The following is a 23,702-nucleotide window of genomic DNA, read 5'->3' as shown; positions in this document are numbered from 1 at the left end:
CTTAAAGGGGCCCTGCAAGAACTTTTTGACTGGTTTTTAATTTGCACCGAACCTGAGCGCACTGAACGTAGTAACTTAAAGAAACTTTTCTTTTCTCAAATTTCGCTTTATTTTAAAAGTCATAGGCAAATTAGAATTACAAAAACAAGCAAAAAATAACCTCCTTCATGACGTCGTAGGTCCTCGTTTGAGTGGCCGTGAACTAGAGGAGGAGTAGTGAGCTCATCAAGCGCTCACGGCTGCCGCACTCCGTGTCGACGGCTCGAGAGGGCGCCACTAAAGCACGTGTTGGATAGGCTGTATGAAGCGGGCGGCCAGGGCGGCTCGCATTGCTTTTGCTGGGCGATTAAAGACTAATTCGGCATAACACTTCATTGGCCACAAACGACAGCAAACACGGGGTAAATATCAGTTCAGAACGGGAGCCCCTTCGCGCTGCTATACCGCCAAATGGCCAAATCGCCAGCCAAGCCAGCGTTGAAAGCCTTCGGAACACTCGGAACTGGTCGGATCCTCGAGCCGGTATATGACCACAGCGCCGCCGCGTACATCCGGGACCTTTCTACGCTTGCCGTTCATTGGCGCCTCATCCCACGAGTCCTTTCTAATATGTGCCGTTTTTTCCGCCGCTTGGTGGCGAATGTGTCGACGGGTTGCTCTTTTTCCGTACTTTATAAAACTGTTTCTGTTTCTTTTCTAATCTAAAATACTGAACAAAAACTACTTTCATACATAATTGAAACAATTCACGACACTTATATTTTGTATCTCGACTAGAAAAAAAGATTTTCGCTGCTCTGACCAGTAGTAAGCCCAGGACCAAAGACGCTTTCGGCAATGCGGGTCGCCCTCGTAGGTGGAGGAGGTTTCCGCGTCGTCCGGTTAAAATATGACTCACTGATATTTAGTTACTCTCTCCGCGCCCGCTGGCTTGCCCGAACCCCAAGAGACATGGAAACCGCAAAAAAGGTATACGCTTAAATATGATCGCAGGGCCCCTTTAAGTTCACCCTAAAATACAATGTTGGTGAAAGCGTGAGCTCGTTACGTAGAGGTGCCGAGTTTTCAGGCTCATTTTATGGCGAGCCCCTCGATCTGCAACACCTAAGAGGCACGTCTACCCAGTGTGCCACCAAGCATCATCTCTTTCCAGTCGGAAACGTGTTCCCTTCATAACAGACTTTCTAGTTTTGTCGGAGCATAAAGCTGAGCACAATCTTCTTTCAAGACACTGCGCACAGTGGTAGCGTTTTCACGCCAGCATGACGCTTGTACGAACAGGCAACAAAGGAGCTGAAGGGTTTTTTCTGCGACAGTGCCACAACTCTGGGATGACAACCGCAGCAGGCACAAGACATGCCCGCGCAGCTGCTTTGGCCAGCGGCATTGCTCACCCGAGGGGTGCCCCGACGTACTGGACCAGTCCGGCTCGCCGCTGGGAGTGGGGGTGGCGGTGCTGGGAGTGGGAGTGGGAGCGGGAGCAGTACCGACAGGTGGCCGACTCTCACTGGCATTTGGAGCTCCCAGATCCACTGCATGGAAAAGAAAGCATAATATATACAGGGTGTTTTCTTTAGGCTCTACTAATTTGTTTAAAAAGAGCCACGAAAGTTACCAGGGTGTCTAGCAAATTATTATTTTGAAATTCCCCGACTTTTCTATGTTTTCCCTGACAATTTCAGGTGAAATTCCCTGACCACTGCAGAGGTGGTTAAATATATAAGACAAAGCATTTTTTATTTATAGAGCACAATTATAATTAGCAAAATTAGGGTACCTGACTAGAGTGTCTCATATTGCACAAAGTTAATGCAAACTATGAAATGCACACCAGCAAGGCTTAATAGCAGCTTATTCCATTTAAAGACGGAATACAATGGCAGATGGTATATCCTATCTTGTCCTTCCCTAACAGAAGTTTTGTAGTGACTTCACACGCGGAAGACATGAGCGGGAAGAGTGAGGCCGACGCTGGCTGTAGAACAAGGGGATCCGTGAATCGCTACCGAATCAAAGCTCCAAATTATCTCGGCCTTTGTCACAGCGCTCTTCAGTAGAAAGCCGCTCATCGACGTCTCCACACTTGTTGTGGTGGCTGCAAGCTCCTAAGGGGGAACATGTGCGGTCTCCGCTACATCCGGCCGAAATGCAAATGACAGAAGTCCAGATTAAGAACAGCTTGACTGAGACTTCAAAGCAGCAAGGTGCTTTTTGCTCGATGCGCAACTGGAAACTGTCATGCTACCCATGTTGCTGAAAGAAAACGTCTTGTGGCACATTGAGCACTGTGAGGATCATTTTGCACGGGCTTAATCCAACTTGCATATTCCGAAATATTCGGGTTTGTCCAGTCCGGATTCAACGAGCACTTTTTTGCCGCTGACATCGTCAGTGAAGAGGCCACTTCCGGCCATTTCGAGCTCTAAAACATCCAAGTTTTAATCTTTACCTCACGGTTAGTGTAAGTTGTTGTTTCCACTGAAGGACTTGTTTCTCACCTGTCATTGAAGCCTACCTATTACCGCCTCCAAGTGAGGTTTTCATATACATAGAAAAGCGCAAAAACAATAGTACTTGCATAGTTTAAAACTTTCCCACTGTGAAAGCGGTCTTTGTTGGTTTTAATATGAACCCGTGTTCGATGACACTTGGGGAACGCTTAATCTTGGCCGAAATCGGCAGCGGCTGACCGACAAGCTATTTAAAGAGTTACTTCTCATGAAATGTAGTAGAGTAGTAGCAAAACTGTATGGTTACTTTTGTTTTGTATTGCTTCCATATGACAAGATTTATTTCTGTTTTACAAATAGTAACTTCTTTTCCAGTAATTCAAGAGTTCACATTACAAAAAGCTTTTTTAAGAAAAATGTATGTGAGTGTTACTGCCCCTGCAATACATATTCCTGTCTTTGTATTTCCAAATATTTTATATTTTTCAAATGTATTTCTGTTATGTTTCGCTATACTTTTGTATGGATGTATTTCAGTAATTGTATTTTATCTACGTCATGTATCTACGTCATGTATCCTAGTATTTGTATTCCAAAAAACATTTTAGAGAATCTCTGCCCAACCTTGACCCAATGTACAGTCACAGCGATAGCTGTGACAGGTCACGGCAAAGTCATTGGGCGTCGGCGTCACGCTGACGCAACGTATGGTGCATGAACCAAAGCGTTCAGAACAAAATACATATCTGACCATTTTGTTCTTAACGCTTTTTGATTCTTTTTTTTTTCCGGAGCACGTGAATGCGCGTGTCAGTGGGCGTCGGGTGCATGAAGTGCTACAACGGCATTTTGTTATCGGCTATTTCTCTGCATTTGTCCAGAGAGCAAGTGCAGTGGGCATCGTGTACTACGAATTCCGAATGCTTTTGTTTCTTGTACCGGAACACGTGAAAGCGCGTCTCCCGGCACGAGCTCTTGGCTTTGACAGCGCTACGACGGCATTTTGTTATCGGCTATATTTTTGTTTCCAGAGGGCACATGCAGTGGGCATCAGGTACTACAATAACCCAAAGTATAGAGCGGGTTATTAACGCTGTGGCATAGCTCGGTGGTAACGTCTCCGCTTTCAGGTTCGATACCCGCGGGTGGCGGGCAATCATTTTGAAGGATGTTGCAATGCTGGCGAAGGATGCCCTACATCGCTAACTATAACAACGGACGTCATTTTTAGTGATGGGAAGAGCCCATAACAGCTATCACTGTTAAACACCCCGTGATTCTAAAACCAAAGTTATGCGGCTGGTGATGACAGATTCTAGTAAGCTGCAGCAAGTGCCGACGAACAATATCGGTCTCCAATTTTCAGCAAACAGTTTGCTCTGACCTTCGACACAGCTTCCCCAGAAAGCCAATCGGGTGGCAGAGTTCCTTGGCACCGAAGCAACCGAGCCACGAAATTGCCCCGCTCCCAGAAATTTTTCCCGCTGGTGGGAGCCGACAGGAAACCCTAAAGAAGCTTGATGCAATGCTTGGGAACAGACTCACCCGCCATGCAAGCCCCTTCACCGAGCACCGTGTGGGGCAACGTGGCTGTGGAGCTGCCCGCAACGCTGGGTGCCGTTAACTGGACCTGCGTTGGAAGGAGGTTCCCCCCTCAGACAAGTGTGGGACCACCCCGCCTCTCAGGGGCTCCACCCTCTCAGGTCTTCCAACCACCAAGAGCTGGGGTTCTGCTAGGCACCGTTTGTACGCTGGACGCCACATCTTTTACCAGCCTTCCCCTCACTGGTTTCCGAGTTGACCATTTAGAAGTGCCGACAAGCGTGGCACACCCAGTCATTTTCAAAATTTCGTATGGTTTTCTAAATTTACTATTTCCACATTGAAACGCGATGGACTAACACAGTGGTTCTCAAATGGGGGTACCTTTTGGGGTCCGTGAAGCCTTGTAACATCAGCAAACCCGGAAATAAAAGTTGTATTTTTTTTTTAAATTGAAAAGAAACGTTCAAATTTTTGGGCGAGTTTTCTCGTGCGTACGTGAATGAGACAAGTCTACTTCGCACTAGCCCTTACTTGTATTCATGTATAAAATCATTATCATCAATAATCTACACCTTTTCCTTCCCTTTCCCTCACCACAAACGGGGTCCTCCATCATCTCCACCGATCCACATGAGGTCCGCGAAACATCAATGTGTGAGAACCACTGGACTAACATATAAAATGATAAATAAGAAATCCTGGGACACGCTTGTAGAGCATGTTCTGTTTAGCATATTTTTTTTACTGCATTTATGTTGAAATCATGGAGAAATATGGCGCACTTAATCTTGAATGCACGGCAGATTAGGGGAAAATCCTGTTAATCTACCCAGATCCTAAACCCAGCACACTTTTCATATTTTTAAAATTTTTTTTTCCAATAGCGTGGAAGTTGGAGGGAGTCCAATTTGGCATCGCATAAATTAGACGGGGTGGGCAATGTTTCGGCATTTTTAACCCTTTGAGTGGTTAGCCAGAAAAACGAGACAAGTGATCTGCTGAGGGAAGTATGTTCATTCAGGATTTTACTATACTCCATTTCGCCTTACGATAGACCGCAGCAGATGCAACGAGTTATCCCAGACAGACCAGCGCTGTTAAAGTATCACGTGACCATGTGCTCTGCATGTCGCTGCACCCCTCCCAAAGGTCACATGACACCAGGGGCGGGCAAAATACTTTAAAAAATGCATTGAAATACAAATATTTCAGCAAAAACGTTCTTATAATTACAAATCTAATTACAATTTTTAGAGAAGTATTTAAATACAAGATACAAATACAACGAGAGTATGTGATCTTCAAATACTTATGCAAATACATTTTGTTCCCATAGTCTGACATACCTGTCTCAAATTCAACCCCAGGCAAAAAAAAAAAAAAAAAGGATTGTGCCCAATTAAAAGTGGAGTTTTCAATACAGAATCGATTGCCCAAAAACAAAAGTTGCACATCTAAAATATAACTTGTTTGTCATAACATAGGTGGTTACAACATCAGAAAAACAATTTATCACATGTGAACCTAATGGATCTTTTTTTCCAGTAAACTTCCGCACAAGCGTACACTCCCACTGTCGTCATTTTCGCAGGACACCGGGACGTGGTGCCCTGCGAAAATGGCGACAGCAACATTGTCAGGATCTATCTTCGCGCATATTTAGTCTATTTGGACGCTTCATTTTTTTAGTATCGGTAGTATGGGGTATAAGAAGCACTGGAAATTGATACAACGGCAGAATGCCAATGTGTTTTGGCGGGCGGAGGCATGTTGGGCTGCTCTTCTATTGTAGTTTGCAGAGAACTCCCCAGACAGCGCTTGTTACTCGAAAAAGGTCCATTTCAAAGGCTCAGTGAAGCAACAAAGCCTTTCAAAAGTGTCCTTAATGCAACATCTTGAAAAAAATTAAATCATTCAACCAGAAAGCAAGTAATTGAAACTATCCTGTTAATTCATTGTTCGTCTCTTCTTATTTTTTTTTTTTCGACATTTATTGCGCAGTGCAACCAGTTTTATGCTCTTTGCACATGACTCCAATCGTGACGAGTGACCAAAATCACATTTTGTTGCGAAGATCAGCGCCCGAATTTGTATTTGAGCAGTATTTGAAGAAATACTCCTTTTTCAGTAATTAAACACAATTGACAGATCTATTTTTAATATGTAATCAAATAAAAAAAAAAACTCGAAGCATTTTAAATATGTGTTTCAAATATTTGCATTTGAAATACTGGCCATCCCTGCGTGACACCCAGACGGCACTGGGTTGGCTTTGATGGCTCGTAATGTTCTCCGCGGTGAGGTAAAAAGAAGCACAGAAATTTTTCCACAAAGTCTCCATTCTTATCTCTCTCTTTTCTTTCCTTTATTTTTGTGGCATCGCCAACTAAGATGCCCAATTCCGGTCCTGAGGCTTTTGCAACAGTCCGTTCATCCTTGCGACTCTTTCTCCGGTGCAGGCTTCTGCCATGCTCAGTGGTTTGGTTCTCCCGGTCGTGCTAGTTCCATTTCGCAAGGAGTTGTCAGTTCCAAATCGTGCACCGCTTCACAGCACATGTCAAGCTTTACAGTTTTGGGGCAAGTGTGATAGGAGCAGAGGCTGGCACACGGCAGTACCTGGGTTAGCCCGACGGGCTGAGAAATTTTCTTTACTTGTGTAGGCTGACATCCCTTGGCAGTTATTATAGATCTACCCCCAATTCTAGATTCCATGTTCGCACGATTGTAACGCAGACTTTTTTTCGCCACAATCGGTATCCAAAACTACATGTGCGTTATAATCTAAACCAAAAACCGAAACTCCAATAAGGTGGTTACGCCCATTGCCATCGTCACAGAGATCAGATCAGTAGCATTCTAACGCACACTTTTCTTTGCCAAGATCGGTCTCTAAAACTACATGCGCGTTACAATCGAAACCAAAAACCAAAACTCCAATACTCAGTATAAGATGGCTAGTCCCATCGTCAACGTGACAGAGATCAGATCAGTAGCATTCTTGTATTCATGTTTGTATGTCAAATTTGAGTGTTTAGCGATAGTTTTGTCTTCAAACGTGGTGCGCTTGGTGTGCTCATGGGTGTGCAGGTATGCCGCTGCATGCCGGTGTGCCGGCAAGTGCATTGCTACTACCAACATGGAACTGTGTTTGAGTCTCATTCTTCAACGGGCATCGCCGGTCATTCGTAAAGGAGGTGTCAAGCATGATCAGCGAGTAAATGATCCCATAAGGTAGGAATACTTGAAAACTCGAACATGTCCGTTCGGGAAAAGGCAAAGAAAACCTGACAAGGGGACAAAACAAAGACAAATAAAAAACAGGTCACGAGTTTAGTGGAATGCCAAGGGTGTGGAAACTGGGCGGATATCGGGGAGACTTTGTTTAAATCCTGCAAGAAGGCGGGGAAAAGTACCGTACGAATGCCCGGAGTGCCTCGAGAATGAGGCGAGGAGACGTCTGCTGGAAGAGGAAGTCCAACGACACGTGGGAAACGTGATACTTGGGATGCGGAGGGAGATAGAGGAGGAAAGGGCGGAGAGAGTGGCCATGGAAAATAGGCTGTTGGCGAAGCTCCCAGAAGAGAGAACACAGCGAAGAGCAGTGGAGGAGAAACTGCAGGCAGCTGTGTACGAGGAAGTGGGCAAGAGGAAAAGGTTGGGGGAAGTGATAGGGCACTGGATAAACAGCCAACAGGAAGCACAGCCGGAGGGCGCCAGGACAACCGACGTTTAGACTCGAGTGGAGGTAGCGGACGGGGACAACGGTCAGGAGACACAATGCACGGACAGCGCAGAAAAAAAAAAAAAGGTGTCTCCAGATCCAGAAGAACAAAACGATCCAGGGAGAGAGAGTGCACTAGCAACATTGCAACAGGGACAGACAAGGGAAGGGCAAGCGCAGAGTGACCAAGAAGGAATGACAGAGCAACTCATGGGAGGCAACAAGACACAGACTCGAATGACCAACTGAGAAGACCAGAAGAAGGCAGAATGGTGGACAGACGACTTCTGGTGGTAGGAGATACAAATGCCTTCCAGATGAAAAGAGCTACATTCAAAGCAGGTTTGCGACCAAAACAGATACAATCTAGGGAGAGACATTGACGAAGGCAGAGAACGGTCAGAAAATATGGTTATAGTCTGTTGCAACTCAAGAAGATAGGGCGAGGGTAAGACGGGCCGGGGAAGAGGAAGCAGACGGAACGCTAAAGAGAGAAGGAGGTTTCCAGTGTTCAGTCTGCTTCCTCCTCCCCGGCCCGTCTTACCCTCACCCTACCTCCTAGAGTTGCAACGGACTATAGCAGAGAATGGGTTGCTGGTCATGCATGCAGGAGTGATGGACATACAAGGAGAGGAATCAGTGAAAGAAGGAGCAGCGGCACTGAGAAGATGGCTAAAAGACTAGACACACAGAGCCCCACACCACCACTTTGTAGTGTATGTGGTGCCAGAAATTAAGGACAAGGGGGAGGCACTTAGAGGGAAGTGCACTCGGTGGAATAGGAAGGCAAAGGAGATATGCCAACATCTGGGACCGAGAGTGGCACTGGAAGAGGACAGTGGAGGTGCAGATGGAGACACACAAGACAGCCACTACGGCTTGGAGAGGACAGTGGAGAAGGGGCAGACACTAGCTACCCGAATTCAGAATTTTTTTGGCCAGACAAACAAAGGAAAGAAGAGGCGATGCTGGACAGACTCGAGGAGCGCCTTCAGAGGATGAGCCATCTGCGGGGGCACGTACGTCCTGCAGAGATAGGGCCCCAAAACGAGAAGGGACCTTATCAACGGTGGTAGAACGGAAACGGGAAATTGGAGGGAGGGGGGGGGATACCGGTAGAACAGTAGACCACACTAAGAAACAGAAGGGCAAACTGACCAAGAGATAGAGGAAAACGGGAAAAAGAGGGATAACAAAACAAAAATTGCTTTCCCGAATATGGGGGGGGGGGCAAGAACAAGCAGGAAATGGGAATAACTATATAAAACGATAGACAAAGAGGGCATTTCAGTAATAGGGGTTGGGGAAATACATCTACGGGACAAGGAATGTCCCCCGAGAAATGAAGATATGGTGTTGGGAAGGATGAAACAGAGCCTCAGGAGAAAGGAAGGGAGGAGGAGTGGGGGTCCTTGTCAGGGTGGATGGTAACTGGGAACGGGCAAGGACACAATGTAAAAAGCAGATATGGATAGCAGGCAGCATTCAGGGAAAACAAGTGGCTATTGGAATGGTCTATATGTGGACAGGCAGAGAGGCAACACCCATGAATATGGAGCTGTGAGAGTGCCTGAGGGGGGACATCAAAATTCTCTTAAAAAACACATGAATGCATAATCCTGGGAGACTGGAATGCACACCTGGGACCTAATCTGGACACTTGGCGAGAAAGACGGCGAGAAATCTGACGGCTATGATTGGCTGGCTCCAAGGTCAAGTGCGGCGTCGGCCAATCACAGCCGCCAGATTTCTCGCCGACTTTTTCGCCAAGTGTCCAGATTAGGGCCCCTGGAAGAGTTGGATGGCCACACGGGTACTAATGGTCGAATGCTGGAAACATTAGCACGGGACAATCACTTCCTAATTGTGAACGGCCTCCCAAAATGCAGGGAAAGAATGACTTGGTCAGCGAGGGGACAAATATTGACTACTGACTATTGCCTTATGACTCCGAGTCTGTATGTGGACCTAAAAGACATGGAGATTGATGTAGAGGCACTGCGAAGTATTGGTATCCAGAGAAAAATCATGGAGGTAGATAAAGCTTTCATGAATGAAGGCCAGTGGCAAGAATGCCCCAAGGAAATACTGGAGGTATATAAAGAAAATATATCAACCCACAAGAACCAGGCAATGACTAAAAGAAGAAAACGCACAGGAACTGTTGGAAGGACAAGACTGCCTACCCGTTATCGAAAACGGTATATCAGGAGAACCTTTCAAAAGGAGAGCACAGATAAATTTGATACCAACACCTCGATGGAAGGGGCAGCAAAAGGGAAACCTGACAAGCTGGAGGGAAGCCAGGTACAGGAAGGGTAAAGGATAACGGGCACGGTGATGCAAGGACAGCTGATGAGGGCACTGAAGAAGTGGACAGACAGCAGCAGGGCTAGACGAAGTACCAATTACAGTGCTCAAAAAGCTAGGAGAAAGATGTTAGGGTTAACACTCCCTTAATTTGTCACCACATCCAAAACCATACCTGACTCTCTCTCCGCCCTCGTCGGACAACTCCCACTCCCCGTTTCCCAATAACTTGGTCCCCCCTCTCCAATTCTCTCTTTTCCCTAGCTGCGGCACTTCCCTAGCCCCGTGCTCCCTGGATTCCCTCCTAACCGCTTGGGACGTTGACCCTCACAAAAAAAAAAACACCATAGACTGAGTTTCAATGAAATAACACAAACGAAGACAATCATAGAGGAATGAAAGATTGGAAAAATTAAACTAATTTACAAAGGGTCAGGAGAAAAATGACACTGAAGAATTACTGTCCAATCAACGTCACACCAGTAGGTTACAAAGTTTTCATGAAGATCATTAGGCGAAGGATGCAATAATGGGCGGGGAACGATCACATTTTGGGAGAACTCCAGAATGGCTTCAGGGAGGGACGAAGGTTGGAAGATAAAAACTTTCTACTGGGGCAGAGTATAGAAATTGCTATCCTAAAAAAACAGCCCTGTGTGCAGGCTTCTTTGATATCTCCAAAGCTTATGATTCAGTGGAACATGAATTACTGTGGAAAAAATTGGCGGAACTAGGTTGAGAGCAGGAAGCAATAGGACTGCTGCGAGAAATATACAGAGAATTCAGGGTATTATCGAATGGGTCCAAAACACATTGAAGAAGGCAGAGCTTGAAAGGGGACTACGACAGGGCTGCCTTTCGTCACCACTGCTGTTTATGCCTTATATCAGTGGAATAAAGCAGGGTCTGTAACAAACCAACAAAGGTTTTAACCTGACATACACAGAGATGGGAAAACAGATTAAACAAGGTGTACCAGGTCTCCTCTATGTGGATGACATCTTGCTCCTGGCCGACACCACACAGGGCCTTCAGGACGTTTTGGACACCTGTGGAAAAGCGGGGTTAGGACTCAGGTCCTAACCCCACAATTCAACCCTGAGAAATGTTCAGTGATAAGATGGGGCACTATAGACGTATATACAGAGTCGAAATTTACAATACAGGGGCAGGAAATCCACTGGGTTGAAAAATACAAATATCTCGGAATGCAAATACAGAAGGGGCCAAACTATCTGGGACTGTACGAGGAACAACTTTGCAGGCGGGCTGAGGGGTAAATGGATTCTTGGAAGGAAATCTCTCTGGGCATTCAACAGGTTTGAGACCATGAGGGGCCCGTGGAAAATGGGGGTGGTTCCAGGAATCACATTCGGGAATGGGGTGACTTATCTGCCATCGACCACTCACAACTTTCTTAAGCTTAAGACAAGGCAGCGCGAAGCTGGGAGGATGGCCCTTGGAGCCCCGTCGAACAGCCCCAATGAAGCAGTCCAGGGAGATCTGACACCAAAACAAAACAGTTTGGAAGAAAGGCGCCGCGGGGCGTTTAGCACCCCGCAGCGCCGCATGTTTCTTGAAGGACATCCATTATATGTTTCAACGTGTGTAAGCAGTGATGGAAGTGCTGCGCCAATTGCGCCAAATTGCGCCAAGGACGCAATTCTGCTACATGTAGCGCCAAATTGTCATTGTACCGAAGAATTGCACCATGCCTGCGCCGAGATGAGATGTAGCAATAAAATATAAAAATTGAAGTCTTATCAGAGCGCGTGGTGGTACCGCGGTATTTTCCGCTCCGCAACTGTTACGCAAACCGCAACTGCGAGGGCGCATTATCATCATCATCATTGAAAGGAACAACGTTAGCAACATCTGAGACCAAAGCCGCAGAGACTAAGCGAAGAACCATCCCACTGAGCAGCCTATTGAAAAAAAAAAAGGCCGAGCTTGTGGATGTTTTCAACGTTGGCCCGCCCTGTTCCCGTGCGCTAGCTACCAGCAAAGTCAAAGCTAGCGCGAGCCCAATGCTCTATGCATTCCTGACTCGCGCGCGGGCTCATGCAGTGTGGGCACCGTTACGGGCTCCATGCGCGCGCTTGTAGCTTTGGCTGCGCTAGCACCGAAGCTGAAACAAAGTATAGTTGAGTTGCACCAAACTCTGGATGTAGTGCTGGTAAAGCCTCACTGTCCTTTTCGGGGCATAAAGCACCGCGCGACTCGCGCGACTGCGGTGTCTGCTCTGCGGGTGTTGCTTCTCTGCAGCGCGTCGGTGCATGCCAAGGAGCGCACTCAACGGGTTAACTCGCCGTGATCCGATCGTGACTTCGCCAGCACATCGAAAATGAATCGGAATTTTTGAAGCAAATTTCAGATACCGCAATATTTGAAGCTGCTGCCCGAAAGACAACTCTAATCTGAACTAAAACATTCCACAACGGTGAGGGTCGTTAGATGCTGCTGCAGATACTTTAAAAAGAAGTGCAGGCTGATAAAACTAAATATCCTGTACCATCAGAACTCAGTGTGACATATATAATTGTATTTTTTTTATCTGACAAGCAGATAAACTTTATTTAAAAAATGTTTTTTTTTAGTTTACTTTGTTGAATTTTATATATCCTGTCTTAAAAAGGTGACAGGCGCTGTGTTCCAATAATAGAGATGGGCTTTATAAAGCAATGCAGCATTATTTCATTTTCAAGTAATATGCCAGCATATGCCGGACCCTGCTCCAAAAGGGCCACTACCTGCTCCAAAACAACATTTTGCCTGCTACAAGGCCTGCTCCAAAAGGTCAAATGGCACTTCCATCACTGTGTAAGGTTTGTTATGCTCTGTACTATGTGCGTTTACGTCCGTCAGTCGGCCAAGAGATTGAAGTTGCGTCACATGCCAAGGTAGCAACTTTTCGTGCATACAATAGGCCTGCTACTGATTTCTCGTTGTTCTCAACTGCGGATGTTCAGAAGCTGGGACTTAGAACTTTGCAGGACCCCCTCGAAACCGTTGTTTAAAGCCTGTCCCTGGCATCAACTCACTCTTCGTTTTCGACGTGTTTCGACCCATTCACCACTCTGACTTCACCTATATATATTATATATGACAAAGTAGAGGTCCCTCCGTAGAACAACGGAAGCTTTATTTTCGACGTTTTAACCGGAGTCCGGTCTTCGACAGGAATGGGCAACAAAAAAAGGTTTGGTCATACTTATACAAAATTACGGTGCAGGTCCACTTTTCAGGGCGTATGGAGCGACAGTAAGAAGTCGTTACAAAGATGTCCGGGTGCGCTAGGTTAAACTGGGCTTCCAAAAAAATGAACCGACCCACAACAATTATTTGTAAGCTGCCTTGTCATTAGTCAATTAGATATCGTCTTCATTTTAGTTTTACTGAAAGCAACCACTTTTTCCCTTTTTAATGCCAGACACCATCTTTGGTGTCTGGCTGAAATATTGTTTTCGTCTCAAGTGCTAATGCTGAAACCTAGTTGGACTAGGTTTCAGCATGTTACGCACACATGTTATGGAGGATAACTCTCCGCAAACCAAAAATATACAATGTCAGTTACGGTACAATAACTTTCAGAATAGCCCTGGGTGTGGGGCTATTCTGTTTTGTATATTCTGAATTTTTTTTTTATTTGTCGTTTACTTTGACATAGTTGTAGAATTTTCGCCATTTATAGTCCTTCGGCACGTATATTGTACTTTCAAAAAATAAAATTTTAAAATCTTATCTTCACGTTATACAAACCTCTATTCCTTTAAAAGAAATACGCAAATCAGTCCAGAAAATAAAAGCGGTTGCACGACTCCCTTGAAAATTGCTACTTTTCCCGTGGTCAGGAAAGAGTTAAAAGCGTCAGTTTACATGCTGTGTAACTGTGTAGCAATTATTGTCTCGAAAACTCCCAAATCAAGAGAAACCTATTTTACGCCAGTATACCCTCGCAGATCGGAGGGAGGCCAGCTTTGCGTTAGTAACGCCAGGGTTCACACTGCAATTTCAAGAGTCGAACAGCTCGTCTTATTGCATCACTGATGCCAACCCTCCTCGTTCATTTCAAACAAAGCCAACAAAGCCACATGAAACATTCTGTTGCAAGTCTTTTCTTTACAGAACAAACCCGAACCGGACTCTCGTAGAGCCCCGTTGCAGGTGGAGGCATGCTGACCACCCGTTACTGATGCCACAAAGTGCAAAAGCGAGGGCACATGTTCTGTTTCATTCAAACTTTGCCCAACCTCAAGCCAAATGGGAGATGCAGTGACTGTTTTCTGCCTTTGCTAAAAACAGGATGGAAATTGGAATGACCATGCCTAGAGTTGCTCCACCGATAAAGCCTCAAGCTCTGTCGGAAAACAACTTACGGGAGAGAAGCCGTCTTCACTGGGATGCTTGCCGGGTGTCCATGCAGGTGCTGCAGAGCCCGGCTTGGTTGGAATGCGGTGGAGGTAGCCGTATCCAATGCCACAGCCCAAGCTGCAAGAAACCCGGTGGGGATCCTTGGATCACGTCAACCCGAGCATTCCCTGAGCCACAGCGAGTTAAATGTACTAAAGTTATGGCAACAATAGGGCAATTCCGTGTGACCACTAGCTGCCTTCATATAACCAGGGTGGGCAAAAGGAACAACTAGCACATTATTCATTCAATGATTTTCGAATTCCACAAACCCCTGGTTACCAGTGTGTCGGGATATATAACAAAAAATTCTATTAACTCTTCCGAGGTCAAGTATTTTTTCGAAAAAGAATACCCAATAATCAAAATTAATTTTTTTTCATTTTTTTTTTATTTTTTTTATCGCGAAGATAGGGTAAAATTAATAAATGTGCAGGTTTTCTTTAAATTATATAATGGGAGCTCACTAAGGGCTTGTAAGCTGTCTGTTTTGACAAGCATCAAATGGAATTACTAAGTGCAAAAAGTTGTCGCCTTTCTTCCAAACTGTTTTGTTTTGGTGTGTCTGCTTCCTGTCCACTTCCACAACATTCTGGCGGTCTCAGACCCCAAACCGGAGATTATTTAAAGGGGCCCTGCCATCATATTTAAGCGTCCACCTTTTTTGCGGTTTCCACGTCTCTTGGGGTTTCGGGCAAGCCAGCGGGGACGGAGAGAGTAACTAAATATCAGTGCGTCATATTTTAACCGGACGACGCGGAAACCTCCTCCACCGACGAGGGTGACCCGCGGTACCAAAAGCGCGCAAAATGTGACGTCTTTGGTCCCGGGCTTACTACTGGTCAGAGCCACTAAAAGCCTCTTTTTAGTCGAAATACAAAATGTAAGTGGCGCGATCCGTTTAGATTATTTATAAAAGTAGTTTTGGTTCAGTATTTTAGATCAAAAAAGAAACGAATGCAGTTCATAAAGTACGGAAACAAGAAATGACCCGTCGACATACCCGCCACCAAGCGGTGGAAAAGGCGGCGCATACTAGAAAGGAGTAGTGGGACCAGGCGCCGACACTGAAAGGTCCCAGATGTACGCGGCGGCGCTGTGGTCGTTTGGTCAAAAGGATCCGACCGGCTCCGAGCGTTCCAAAGGCCTTCGGCGAGAAGCTTTGTCTTGCGGTTTGGCCGTTTCGCGGTATGGCAGCGCAAAGTAGCTCCCATTGTGAACTGATCTTTACCCCGTGTTTGCTGTCGTATGTGGCCAATGAAGTATCATGCCGAATTAGTATTTAATCGCGCAGCAAATGCAATGAGAGCCGCTCTGGCTGCCCGCTGCATATAGCCTATCCAGAACACGCTTCAATGGCGCCCTCTCGCGCTGTCGACACGGAGTGCGGCAGCCGTGAGCGCTCGATAAGCTCACTACGCCTCCTCTAGTTCACGGTCACTCTCAAGCAACCAAGGACGTCATGAGGGAGGTTATTTTTTGCTTATTTTTGTAATTTTAATTTGCCTATAACTTTTAAAATAAAGGGAATTTCGAGGAAAAAAAGTTCCAGGAAGTTACTACGTTCAGTGCGCTCGGGTTCGGTGAGAATTAAAAATTAGCAAAAAAGTCATTGCAGGGCCCCTTTAAGGAGGTACACTACCTGGGAATGTCAACCTTTGAACCGCCCACTCAATCGGTGTGATATTTGCAGGTGGTTGAAAGGCTCAAGCACTTTCAATCTTGCGAACCAATTTTTATACCTGCAGAACTAAGTAAAAAATAGCTTTGCATGGAATCTGCTCAATAAATTTATTGTTGAGAAATGGTGTTGATAACCACATACTTTTTTTGATGGAATGCATATTAGAATACTCATCGCCGGTTGCTATGAAAAGAAATTTAATATGCAATTTTCAGGTTACCAAGTTTTGCTAATTACAATTTTTTATAATAAAAGGAACACGAAAATGCAAAATCTGAGTTCATACTAACCGGCACCATAAAATTTTGGCATATAAGCCGCAAGTAACAAGTCTCTCTATAGTTTCATGCTGAAACAATACTTTTATTATGGTGGGATTTATGTCAAAAAGTGGATTGGAGAAAAACCTATTCAAAGTGCTGGAACCTGTAACTTTTCTTTAGCATTTGTGGAATGAAAATAATTTATAAACGAATAACCATGCACAGTAAACAATTGAAACTTTCTGGGAATACTCTCTAGATGTTGACGGATGTATATAGGACATTTTTTAAAATCAACTTTTTTTGCAGAACTTTTTTTTTGGGGGGGGGGGGGGTAGTGTTTTTCCTTTAAACAGCTTGGGATGATGAGCTTTTATCCTCTGAATCAAATTCCGAGAAGCTTTGGATGTCTAAACCGAAAAAGCCGGGGGATTGCCACTACCAAAGTGATGTGGTCATCTCACGTACACGGAGTGTCCAATTTCAGAACTATAAATATCCCCAGCAAACCAAAACACCATGCCAATAGACCATTCCACTCAGCGCTCTCTGGGCGGCACCATTTTGTTCAACAGCAGCGCCCTCTCCATACATCCGGGAAGTTCGGCAGGTTCGGCAAGGTAAAACGAGAGAGAGGGCACGCGCCCGACTCCGCCAGCAGACGACAAACCGGGAGGTTGCTATTCTCCATCTTTGGGCTGTACCGGCAAGCTGTACGGAACATCAAACTCTCGCTCGTGGCTGCCGTTGTGAAGTGGTTCGCGTTCTTAGAATAGTTATGGCTACTCCAAAATCAGCCTATAGATGTCTGCTGTCCTATTTCGGTAAATGATCAACTAGCATATCTTTTTTCCGTTGCTTAAATAGCAGTTGAGTCAGCCGGCAGTACTACCCTCAACTACTGCGTGTATTGCGGCAGGACAGCACGTTTTCATCTATTACTTCAGACTTGCACTCATGGTCGCTAAAGGCCTACACCCGTACGAACTTTGTATAGTAAAAAAGGTACAGCAACCAGATTTACTTTTCGCCGGAGAAACCGTCCAATCTGAAACAGTTTTCTCTATTTTTAAGTTTTATTTGCACGCAGGTAATAGCGCAATCGGACCCTGTTAATATTTTTTTTTATCTAAGATAGTATTACACAATAACTGGCACACCAAAATCTGCGCACCTGCGCTTGAAATTTCCAAAATGACGCGATTTTAAACAGAGTTTGCACGCCAGCCGGAGGCTAGGTACAGCCCACTCGGCGGAGCAGACGACACCTGGGGTGAGAGGGGGGTCATTTTTTTTCTCTCTATTACCCTCTCTGCTATGACCCTAATGGAACGGTCAATAGAACACCTATAGTTCTGCAAGGACATAACATATCAGCACCTCTCGGGATGTGCGCAGTTTCGCGTCTAGGTGGGAACTTTTTTGAATGTGTAATCGCCGCCATACATGCTCGGCAGCGACCCTCAAAGGGTTAAGGTGTGAAATGTTAGTGGCATGATATAAATGTGTCTTTCTTTTGTACACAGACATACGTTATGTTGGTATGGGACACGCCAATGTCAGCTCACAAACTGACATAAAACACGCCCAACTGCTTCAATAAATGATTCGACGCTAGAGTAACTGGGTAAATGATGATCGAAGCTGTTCTGATCCTTTGAAGATGACGACATCTGGATCCTGCGGGATTTATTCACAAATAATGCTAGAGCTTAATGTAGGGAGATTCAGTGTTTGCAATAAAATCAAGTACACCATCAAACAGGACTTGGGCCTCTTCTCCCAATAAAAAAACCGGATGATATAACCTGTAATACATGTAAAGCTTCTCGATCAATGCCCGAGCCACAAAAAGTGCAGCAAAGAGCACAGTGTGGTGGTGCCTCTCCCAAGCAGCACTTGGGCACTGGCAGACTGCCAGCTTTTAGGAGGTCAGCTGGAACGTCAGACGGGCATCGCAGCTCGTCGCCTCACCTGCCGTCTCCTCCCCAGGCCTTGTTGGGGGTGATGCTGAGCTCTCGGCAGCTGTCCGAGTCCGTGTTGTAGACATACAACTTCAGTGGACGGCCTTCGTGGGCATCAATCAGGGTGAACAGGTCTTCAGACTGCAATGCACAACAAGGTCATTGCAAAAAAAAAAAGACAAAAATAATAATAAAACAACCTAGAACCACTGCAAAAGTGTTTCAGGACTAAGATCCAGAGACTGTCCAGACACCTATCATAAGCCTTGCCAGAACCCTTCTCAAGCCACATTTTTAAATGAGATGAAAAGGTACAGTGCTGACTGAACTTCCGTGTAACACGCCAACTGTATCTGATCTCATGTCAGTGCTACCCCGGCAGATACCGAACAATGGGCTGTGTAACAGAGCGCTTAATGGAACAGCCAAGCAGAGGAAGCGCTTGCTCCAGGTCAGCATCGCGGTTGAAATGTGGACACCACAATTTCGACAGTCACCTCTGCATTGAGGGGGAGGGGGATATGGCAAAAAATGTAGATCGCCCAGCAGGTAAAATCGTTGCGTCGTCCCCGGTTCAGTTGCGATTTCGGCCTCGATCGAGCAGCCCCCCTGCTTGGGCTGTCCACTGAGCACTACGTCATAAAGCACTTCTTTGGCTGTTGCCAGGATAGTGCTCCCATTAAATAAGACACTGTTATTGCGTTCCATATCAGTTTTGTTAGCACTGTATCTTGCAAACAGAGATAAAATATTACTCCAAAATCTAAAAGCCAAACAAAATGCTTACGCTCTTCGGGTACTGTAATAAAAACACGAGACCTCGTAAACCTTTCAACTTCATAAACTCTGTCCAATTGCTCGTAAAGCGAACAACTGGACAAGCCTACCAGTGCCCATAAAAGACGAAGAAAGATAGATTCCAAATTTCACACAGGCAAAGTAGAAGCATGTGCTGAACTGAGTGTTAGCCCATTTCGAATCCAAATCTATGTTGAGGAAAACCAGGAAACAGCACCTCATGTAGCACAGAGTCAGATCCGATGATGTAGTCACCGTAGGGCCTCAGTCCTGCAGCTTCCGCCGGAGATTGGGGACTGACGTCCTAAGGGAAAGAAGACAATCCCAGAGCTACTCAGGAGCGTCAGTGCTACCTCAGAAACCTAAGCCACAACAAGGCCAACTCTGACGACGGTATACGTCGGATACACCAAGACTCAGTATACCACCGTGTTGCAGTACTATGCAATTGGTTTTGCAAAGCAGGAAATCACTCGTTATGAGGTAGCCTTCTCTATACAGTTAATGCAAATACTTCACTAGGGGAAATAAAGGTCACACCGCTCATTTGCATTAGACAGAGCAATGGCAGCGCCGAAGCCTCCCCTCGTGGCTTGTACTGCTCCAGCTGCTCCGGCCACCGACTTCTGTTTGCTCTTTCTGACCGCCTCCGCTCTCTCCGGATCATGCGGGAGCTCAACAACCCAGATTTAAGAAAGCCGGGGAACGCCGACGCAAGCAGCAACCACAATGCGATGCCCCAACACTGATGTAAACGGAAAGTACACGGCACGAGTGGAACCAGGTGATGACTCAAGCATTTTTCTGACCGTCTCTGACAATTGTCACATTATCAAATATCTAAATCTTTATCTGCTTGCTAAAGCATTGATGTAAAGCGTGATTATGTCTAATTAAACTCATTGACACCCTCGCAATAATTGATGTCTCCGGCACCTTCAAAGTTGCTTAAGAAATTTCGAAAACCCGCTCAAGTATTTAACTGTTACATCCATTTATAGAGTTGGTTACAAGTTGCCTATGCTAGTAACAGACGTTGTGCCCAGTTCAAAGTTGGTGGAACCAAACAAGACATTGAGCGCCCACTGCGTATACATACCTGGTAATTCAATAAAAGGTCATTTTAAAGTTGTTTTTTTCTACATTAAGAAAAGACCAGGACGCTGCAACAGAACGGCACGCACAGCAAATTGGTGGCCGGTAACGAAGACTCCGACCCGAGAGATGGCGTCGGTAACCGGTCTGTTAAAAGGGAAAATCCACGACCCTGCGACACACCCAGCCATTCAAACGTCCCAGATCCTGTCTGTGCTGAGCCTATTGCATTCACGGAAAGGGCCTGTGTTCCCCCCAGTAAAGTATTTGGTTAACACTAGCAACATTGTCGCTAGAACCGCTCGCACGTTTTTTCTTTTTTCACTCTGCCTCACGCATAACTGGGAGAGGATGGTAAGCCAGCAGAGAGGAGGTAAGGAGGAGGTTGGTCCGTTTTTCCCGTGAAAGAAAGAAAAAGGTGGCTCGGAAAATATCCGCTTGGAATTTTTCTGGTTCTAGTACATATCCTGATTGTGGTTAAAGTCATTCTTTTCTTCATTTTTTTTTTTCTGTCAGTCCAAGCATTTTTTTTTTTTTAAGAGTAACTTAATGATAGAGAGATAGAAAGCAACTGTATGAAATAAAAAAAACCCTAAAATCAGCCAAGCCAGAAAGCAAATATTTGTCATTGCCACACATCGGAGGGCAGCGGAAAGAACAGACCATTGCTGACAACTCCAAATGCAAGGTCAAGAGTACAGTAGCTTGCGCACTTACACTGTCGATAGTGTATAACTCCACACGATGTGGGGTCGCTATATAGTAATTGCCGCCGGATCGATCTGTGCTCTGCTTGTCTCCCAAGGAGTGACACAGCACAACGAGAAGACAGCGAATCGGTTTACTGTACTGCCCGGTTGTCCGTCCTAGAGAGCCGACAGTCTTCCGCCCTCATCTCCCACAACGTTCACCGAAGAGTAGGTTTGCAACTGCCGTGCACTTAAAACATAACCGTCCTTTCTATTTCAAGTGTACCGGCAGTCTCGTACCAGCTCTTAATTGACTGGAAAAATGAAGTCAAACAGTATCGACAAGTCAGGTGCGCACGCTGTTATTGTATAAAAAGAGAGGCTTTCATATAAAACCTTGCTTTTTTTCCTGGAGTGTGAAACTCATGGCACTGCAAAATTATGAAGAGCCACAAAATCGGCAGATCATTGTAAGAGCATAATCTGCACTCAGGTTATCTTAACACTTCTGTTGGGTACATTGTCTCATCAGCTTTTTTTTGTACGAGGTAGCTGTTTCTTCAGTCACTGCTAGGCACTTGGTTGCGCAGGTTCTAACGTGTTACATCAGTTGAGCTGTGACTGTGGTGCAAGAAACAATGGCTGCTCCACTTGTGATTTGCATGAAAGAGCAGCATGCAGTGATCAGCTTTTTGTGGTCTGGGGGTGTGTCTGGTGCAAATATTTACTGAAGACTTTGTAAGCAACATAAACTGTTTTCTTTTTGTTCTTCTTTTGTGCAAAGAAGTAAATTTTAATGGATACAGAAGTCAGGGAAGGACGCACAAGTGTCAGCCATGAAGAAAGAACCGGATGCCCGTCCACGACTGATGATAACATTGAGAGTGACTGTGAACCGACTCTGTCGGATAGATAAGTGACAGTGGATGATGCGGCAAATCATTTGCGAAACCACCCCCAACGCTCTGTCTATACAAAAATCCACAACAGAGTTGGGTACTATAGCCAGAGTTGTGGATAAATTCTACAGCCACAGTGTGGATACCTTTTTAATCACCCCCGTAGAACAGAACATAAAGGTAAAAAATGTTGAATCGGCTAAAAAAATTTTGGCTACCAAACTAGGTGCAAACAGCTGCCTGCTTCCTTCTAAAAACAAACCCACTAAAAATGCCAGACCCTACACATACTATCATGGCAGACCCTCCCCTTCTCACTCGCATCTTCAGATATTTCCTTATGATTTTCACCGAATATGGTGACTCATTCGATGAACCAAAAGCTGTCCAAGACAAACAACACCAAAAAAGAAAAACTACCAAGCTTCCATATGAGGTTCTTTTTCGAGTCAGAATAAATTTCGATGCACAATTCTTGCCCAATTCTTGAATTGTGCAACAATTGCACACAGTTCAAACGAAACCAGCAGGTAAATAATGACTTAGCCCTGCTTGAGCTATGGGATAAGTTAAATCTCCTGAGAAAGAGCCTAAGTTTTCAAGGACCACCAAACGTACCCCAACAATTCCAAGTTCTTTTCTCCGTTAGTGCAACCACCCATGTGTTTATAGCCCAATTTGTAATAAACAGATATGTGGAAAACAATGAATTTGAAACAAGGCTTATCCACAGCCACAGCGTAAGGCAGCTTTAGTGGCCAAAATGAAAACATTAGGCGTAGGTACTGGGCACACAACACCCGAAGCAGCAACAGTAATCTCCATTTTTGTCCTGGAAATCATTATGCTAACAGGATTGCTAGTGGTTCCCGGCAGCTATTTTATGAATTCAATCTCTCCACTCATTTGAACTAGCTGATTTTAGTTTAGATGCGATGTGGTGGTGTGATCATAAGCACAGATAATTGAATTTAGACAAAGAGGAGTTTGAGGATCCTCTGCAAACTCTGTGTGTCAGAAAGGGAGCATTGTTGGGAGGTCAGAGGATCAGACTACGCCTACATCCGAAAGGCCCTCGGTGATTCTTGGTGTGGTTGGCTGTCATGGATACCAAGCCAGCTCGGACCGTCTCCAGGGTAACGCACTATCCTGGCGAAGGGCAGAACAAGGAAACTCGCGCATCACATTACTCTGGCAGCTAAAGAGTGGCTCTAGGAAATAGGCTTACCCCCTCGCAAATGTTAGTCTGCTTATGACAAACTAGTGTAGGTACGACGAGCACATTTTGCATAACCAAAATGACTGTTGTGAGCTGATCTAGACCAACACAAAGCACCCCTCCCTCCCCCCTCCCCCCTCCCCCCCCTCTCTCCCTCCCTCCCCCCTCCCCTCCCTCCCCCCTCCCCTCCCTCCCCCCTCCCCCCCCCCCCCCCCCCAAAAGCGGTACACACTCACCAGGACGTGCCAGACGTTCTCATTGGCCCCCTCGAAGGAGCAGAAGCGGATGCTAACCCCGAGCAGGCCGTGGCCTCCCCACATGGACGAGGGCACAATCTCCACATCCCGCACCATCTGCGTCTTGCTGCTGTAGACGGTCATCGCCACAGGCTTCTCTATGCTCGCCTTCAGGATGTCTTTGAGGACGTCATTGTCCTGATTCTGAAGGAGCCATATGTCAGTCAGAGGGAGGCTCGACAGCTTTAGAGACAAACTGAGTAAAGCACAAATTTGTGCTCGACCAACAATCATACACTGAAAGTTCTCAGCATCACAAACACCGACAGATTGCTAAAAGGACACTGAAAACAATTTTAAGATTTCTCTGAGCACAGTGCTTTTCGCATTCTTGGGGGCTCAGCACAGCGCCCCAAATT

The 23,702-nt window shown here is 45.7% G+C and overlaps 1 protein-coding gene across 1 annotated transcript in view; it reads right to left on the bottom strand.

Moving 5' to 3' along the window:
- Positions 1 to 23,702, bottom strand: part of LOC8032725 (Golgi reassembly-stacking protein 2) — a 39,136-nt gene that overhangs the window by 6,144 nt on the left and 9,290 nt on the right. Inside the window, exons 3-8 of the mRNA XM_029967953.4 lie at positions 23,284 to 23,487; positions 19,363 to 19,449; positions 18,358 to 18,488; positions 14,403 to 14,514; positions 3,996 to 4,080; positions 1,395 to 1,532 (exon numbers count right to left, since the gene is read on the bottom strand). Coding sequence (XP_029823813.2) covers positions 1,395 to 1,532; positions 3,996 to 4,080; positions 14,403 to 14,514; positions 18,358 to 18,488; positions 19,363 to 19,449; positions 23,284 to 23,487 — 757 coding nt within the window. The remainder of the gene's footprint in view (positions 1 to 1,394; positions 1,533 to 3,995; positions 4,081 to 14,402; positions 14,515 to 18,357; positions 18,489 to 19,362; positions 19,450 to 23,283; positions 23,488 to 23,702) is intronic.

The sequence above is a fragment of the Ixodes scapularis genome, unplaced genomic scaffold (assembly GCF_016920785.2).
Source record: "Ixodes scapularis isolate PalLabHiFi unplaced genomic scaffold, ASM1692078v2 PGA_scaffold9__187_contigs__length_104089568, whole genome shotgun sequence".
Classification (NCBI taxonomy): domain Eukaryota; kingdom Metazoa; phylum Arthropoda; class Arachnida; order Ixodida; family Ixodidae; genus Ixodes; species Ixodes scapularis.
Note: the sequence above shows the minus strand (reverse complement) of the source record. Positions and strands in the feature narration are given on the sequence as shown.